Source organism: Trachymyrmex septentrionalis, unplaced genomic scaffold, assembly GCF_001594115.1.
Source record: "Trachymyrmex septentrionalis isolate Tsep2-gDNA-1 unplaced genomic scaffold, Tsep1.0 scaffold14, whole genome shotgun sequence".
Classification (NCBI taxonomy): domain Eukaryota; kingdom Metazoa; phylum Arthropoda; class Insecta; order Hymenoptera; family Formicidae; genus Trachymyrmex; species Trachymyrmex septentrionalis.
Window position 1 is genome coordinate 2,296,446 of NW_017304543.1, and position 2,629 is coordinate 2,299,074.

At 35.8% G+C, this 2,629-nt stretch overlaps 2 protein-coding genes across 10 annotated transcripts in view; one reads left to right on the forward strand and one right to left on the reverse strand.

Annotated features, from left to right (window-relative positions):
• LOC108745592 (probable beta-hexosaminidase fdl) overlaps positions 1 to 2,629 on the reverse strand; it is a 41,937-nt gene that overhangs the window by 22,767 nt on the left and 16,541 nt on the right. The window lies entirely within an intron of this gene.
• The window catches only part of LOC108745593, a 17,394-nt gene that overhangs the window by 12,017 nt on the left and 2,748 nt on the right, over positions 1 to 2,629 (forward strand). For 3 of the 5 annotated variants that reach the window (XM_018481835.1, XM_018481837.1, XM_018481838.1), the window contains exons 3-4: positions 281 to 910; positions 1,995 to 2,145. In XM_018481835.1, the coding sequence (XP_018337337.1) occupies positions 735 to 910; positions 1,995 to 2,145 (327 nt within the window). In that variant the 5' untranslated portion in view covers positions 281 to 734. The remainder of the gene's footprint in view (positions 1 to 280; positions 911 to 1,994; positions 2,146 to 2,629) is intronic. The other 2 variants (XM_018481836.1, XM_018481839.1) reach the window with 2 other exon arrangements.

The window sequence follows — 2,629 nt, forward strand, 5'->3', positions numbered from 1 at the left end:
ATATATATTAAGAGCAAATCAATTTGTTATTAGTATTGTATTCATAATAATAAATAATAAACATGTTAAAATTTAAGTTATACCATAAGATGAATAGAATAACAATTCGAATACTCATTTAGATTCTCTAAATGAGAAAATAAAATATAACAATTCAAATAACAAATACTTTAAAGAATCTCTTCAATGTATCGCAAATAAAAAATTAAGATATAAGCATGGAACGATACAAAAATTGAAAATGAATATCCTGTTCATTTCGTAAAAATAATGTTTCCAGATCTGAGGTACGATTCGGCTACGAGGATCCCCCCGAGCGATCTAACCGGTCGTAATGCACAGTCGATCGTGCTCGGGGGGAGAGGAGAGAGGCGTGTATCCGGTAGGTTTTTCCGACGAAAGGCGTTTCCGGAAACGGTAGATTCCTTTTCGAGACAATCAACGATCTCGGAGCAACACGGATGATTGAAATTCTCTCGATCTTCGTAGGTGATAACGAGTGATTGGTAGTAACACGTACGACACGTTATTACATCATCAATAACTCGATCAACGAGACACAATCAGTGAGTCTATTAACGAAGCGATCGAGAGATAACTACTTGTACAACTTTAAAGAGGAGAAAGGTAAAAATAATTAATCTTGACGGCGCTAATTAGTCGCATTCCAATCCTATTAAATCAAGAGAGACACGATTGAGATCGACATCGACGGGCGGAAAGAGAACAAGATAATGCAGAAGATAGCGGTGATGGCCGCGGTGCAAAAGGCCCACGGCTATCATAACGGCAGCAACGCTTACGGGGATGCGAGTAACGCCTCACCGGAGTATAACGGCTCCTCGTCAACCAGCAAAAGCGGTCGCTTCGACGCGGATCTGCACGGCAATGTTAACATCCTTCTTGGTGGGTGAGTAACAACCGCACCAGCTGGACAGATGCTCCGACACAGCTCACAAAATGTAGGCGGAAGATATCTCACAGCGAACACACCTAATCTTGAGCTCTTTGAGAAGACGCATCGTCATCCCTCGCGCACATGCTTTGCTCCCTTAATCCTCCAACAGATTGTAGTTCGTACGTGTGACGTGTAGTTCGCACGTCAAACAGACCGTTGCATGTACAAGACACGACGAAAGTACTCAATTGCTTAGATAGCCGGTGGTTGAAAATTCAATGGTTGTTCCGCGAATTGAATGTGGGAGATTCAACCTATAAGTTAAAATTGGCTTATTGGAAGACTAGTTCTGAAGAAAGATAACGTTGCTCCTTTGAAATTTGAAATTTTTCCTCTTCACAAAGATAATTTTCATAAAAATATTTATATATATATATAAAATTTAACAAATATAATAGTAAAATTTATATTTTATATATAAATAAAATAAAAATGTATAAAATATTATATTCATGGAGTTTGATAATAATGTCGCAAAGTAGGATTAAATTAGAAAGTCGAAGATTTTTATTGCAGCAGTTACAGGTACAGAAGTATAGAAAACTTTAAACCGTCATTGTTAAATCCGCGGGTAATGAATTTTTATCTTAAATCGCTTTATTAGCAATTTAAGATAAGAGGACTTATGATGAATAAATGTTAATTAAACAGTTGTTGCAATTACACTTCTAACGCGTTATGCCGTATGCATATCGACGATAAGACTTGTTTTTGTATATTATCAGCTATGCAGTAAAATTCTTCGAGCGAACGACGTTATCTTTCGAGTTAATACCTGTCAAAATATATGAAACGTTTTTTTCAAGGTGCAATTTTTTGTTATATTGCCATAAAAGTTCGAAAATGCAGCAGGTGTTAAAAGTGACTGTTTTGTATTTCATCGCGTTTAAAAATTTCTGCTCCCTCCAGAGAGAAAATCGCACATTCACTCTTCCACCCAATCTTTATAGCAGCTACGCTTTTTTCCTCAACCGCATGGGCACCTCCTAGCACAAAAAGCACCGTCTAAACATCGTCTATATTGGTTCGCTTTTAGCGCCATGATCAGCGGTGTGATCATGATGGTGGTGCTCATATGCTATTGCTGTCACAAAAACGTCCGGAAGCATCGACCGCAGGAATACTCGCAGTACTGGAGAGCCGAACCGGACATTCATAGTCTGGAAGTCTTCACCATGGACACACACGTTAGTAAAAATTTTCACTCAAAAGATCATTCTAATCATTAGATATCGCGAGAATTAAATGCTCCATTAAATGCTCTATTTTTAACATGACGAATAATTTCTTGTATAAATAATCATAAAATGCTTATTAATTTTCTATAAATTGACCTTTCTATATATTGTAAAATCTTTATATTGTAAAATCATTGTTAAATAGAATCATTAAAATTGCATAAGAAAATTATTTTGAATATATTACAGATATAACACATGGATCAATAAGTCCCGAGACTAACAATGAAAACAACATTTTTTTTGCAAAATTTTTTTTTATTCATCAACATAATCACCTTTTAGGGTGATACAATGGTTCGCTTTTCTAATTTTTCAATACCATGTTTATAAAAAAATTTATCTTTCGCTTCAAAATAAGTTTCAGTTTCAGCGATGACCTCCTTATTTGAGCCAAATCTTTTTCCCTGGAGCATTTTTTTAAGATCAGCAA